The sequence below is a fragment of the Aptenodytes patagonicus genome, chromosome 27, assembly GCF_965638725.1.
Source record: "Aptenodytes patagonicus chromosome 27, bAptPat1.pri.cur, whole genome shotgun sequence".
Lineage (NCBI taxonomy): Eukaryota > Metazoa > Chordata > Aves > Sphenisciformes > Spheniscidae > Aptenodytes > Aptenodytes patagonicus.
The window spans coordinates 1,859,275-1,861,583 of NC_134975.1; the positions used below are offsets into that span (position 1 = coordinate 1,859,275).

Genomic DNA, 2,309 nt, shown 5'->3' on the forward strand with positions numbered 1-2,309 from the left:
GAACCGGCCCCCGCGGGCGCTTCGCTCGGCACCCGGCGCGTCCGTGCGACGGTTTTCCCGGGCGGGCGGATGGCGGCGGCGCCCCGGGGAGCGACGGGCCGGATCCCCGCGGGGGTTCGCAGCGGAGGCCCCGGGGGGCGGAATTTAATTCCCCCTAAATTAAGCACCGACCCCCCCCCCCCCCCCCCCCCCTCCCCCCGCCGGCGCGGCGCCGGCCTCGTGCCCGGGAACGCAGCGGGCAGAGCCCGGCTCGGCCGCCTCCCCGCTCCCGGCGGGGCCCCGGCACCGGGAGAGGGGCCGGGGGCCGGGGGCCGGCCCGGGGAGGGCGAGGGCAGCGGAGCGAGGCCGGGCTGAGCTCGGCGAAACGTTAAGCGCGGCTCGGCAAAGCCGAGCTCAGTTAGGTGCGGAGCCGAGCTCAGCGAAGCGCGGCTCGGCGGAGCTGAGGAAAGCTCAGTTAAGTCAAGGGCAAAGCTGAGCCCAGTTAAGCGCAGCTTAGTGAAGCTGAGCTCGGTTCAGTTAAGCGCAGCTTAGCGAAGCGAAGGGAAGTTAAGTGCGGCTTGGTGAAGCTGAGGAAAGTTAAGCGCGGCTTGGCAAAGCTGAGCTCAGTTAAGCGCAAAGCTGAGCTCGGTGAGCACAGCTTAGCGAAGCTGAGGAAAGGTAAGCGCGGTTTAGCAAAGCTTAGCAAAACGTTAAGCGCGGCTTGGCGGAGCTGAGCTCGGTTAAGCCTGAAGCCGAGCTCAGCTCGGTCCAGCGCGGCTTAGCAAAGCGGCGGGGGGGACCCACGGCCACGGCCGCGGGCCGGGCGCAGGCCGAGCCCCCCCCCCCCGGTGTCGCCCCGCCGGCGGAGGCCGCAGGCCCGGCCCGGCGCTGCCGCTGCCCCCCGTGACGGGAGCCCGGGGCCCCCCGGGACCCCCCGCGGCCCCCGGAACCCCCGGAACCCCCGGCCCCGACGCAGCGGGTCCCCCCGGGCCCGTCCCGCCGCCCACATCCGGGTGGCTCGAGCCACCGCCCCGCCCGTCCCGTTCTCCCTCCCCATTGGCTGCCCGCTGCGGGACGCCACCGACGCGCGGGGAGGGGCGAGGGCGGGGTCTGAGGGGCGGGAGGGGGGAGAGGGGGCGGGGCCGGGGCGGGAGGGGGTGGGCCAGGGTCCGGAATGGGGGCGGGGCCAGGGTCCGGAATGGAGGCGGGGCCAGGGTCCGGAATGGGGGCGGGGCCAGGGTCCGGAATGGGGGCCGGGGCCAGGGTCCGGAATGGGGGCGGGGCCAGGGTCCGGAATGGGGGCGGGACAGGGATGGGCGGGGCCAGGGATGGGGGCGGGGCCGGGGGGCCGGAGGGGGCGCGGTGAGGTGGGGGCAGGAGATGTGGGGCAGAATTGGATGGGGGCCGGGAGGGGGCGAGTAATGGGGGGCAGGACAAAGTGGGGGGCAGCGATGCGGGGCAGGATGAGCTGTGGGGCAGGAGGGGGGTGGCGATGTGGGGCAGGATGAGCTGTGGGGCAGGAGGGGGGTGGCGATGTGGGGCAGGATGAGCTGGGGGGGGGGGGGCAGCGGGCCCCTCCCCAAGGGGTGTCCAGACCACCCCCCCCCCCCCCCGCCCGCTCCGTGCCCCGGGCCCCCCCTCGCCCCCAGCTCTCACCTGGGGCCCCTCCCTGGGAGCGGGCAGGGGGCTGGGGCCGAGCCCCACGTCCCCGACCCTGTCCCCGTCCCCCTCCCCGGCCCAAGACCCCCCGGTGAGGGCCCCCCCGCCCCCCGTCGCGAGGGGAGAGCAGGGACCCAGGGACACACGGACCCTCCCCGGCAGGGACAGAGGGACGTCCCCAGCGGGTCCCTCCCGGGGGGGGGGGGGTGGGATGACACAGACCCTCTGCCCTCCCGGCCACGGCCGCAGCGGGGACCCCGACCCCCCCAAAACCGCGACGCCCTGGAAACGGGGCAGCTTTGGGTCACCTTCGGGGCCGGCGCTTCAACCAGATGCAAACTAAACCCCCCCGGGCTCAGTTAAGCCCCGCTCAGCCCCCAGCCGGGGCACCCGCGCGGGGCGACGCTGACCGAATTCAGCTCCGTTTACTTTCCGAGCCAACGCCCCGAATGCAGCCGCCGAAAAAACCCCAAATCCGTGGACCGAATTCTCCCCGCCAATCCCAGACCAGATCCCGGCACCGCCGAGCGTCCGCGGGGCGTTTAGGACGTACCCGCGCCGCCTACCGCATCGTTACTCACCTTAAATACAGCGGCTGCGCGCTCGAGCGCCAGCGGGGCAATTTGAGTAGGGGAAAATTGGGAATCTAATGAATTCCTCCGGGAAAAGGG

General features: G+C 73.6%; 1 protein-coding gene across 1 annotated transcript in view; it reads right to left on the reverse strand.

The window, feature by feature from the left end:
* Window positions 1-2,209, reverse strand: part of LOC143171340 (adenylate cyclase type 6-like) — a 9,337-nt gene extending 7,128 nt beyond the window's left edge. Inside the window, 1 exon segment of the mRNA XM_076360268.1 lies at window positions 2,205-2,209. Within this exon segment, the coding sequence (XP_076216383.1) occupies window positions 2,205-2,209 (5 nt within the window).
* Between the last annotated feature and the right edge of the window lie 100 nt (window positions 2,210-2,309).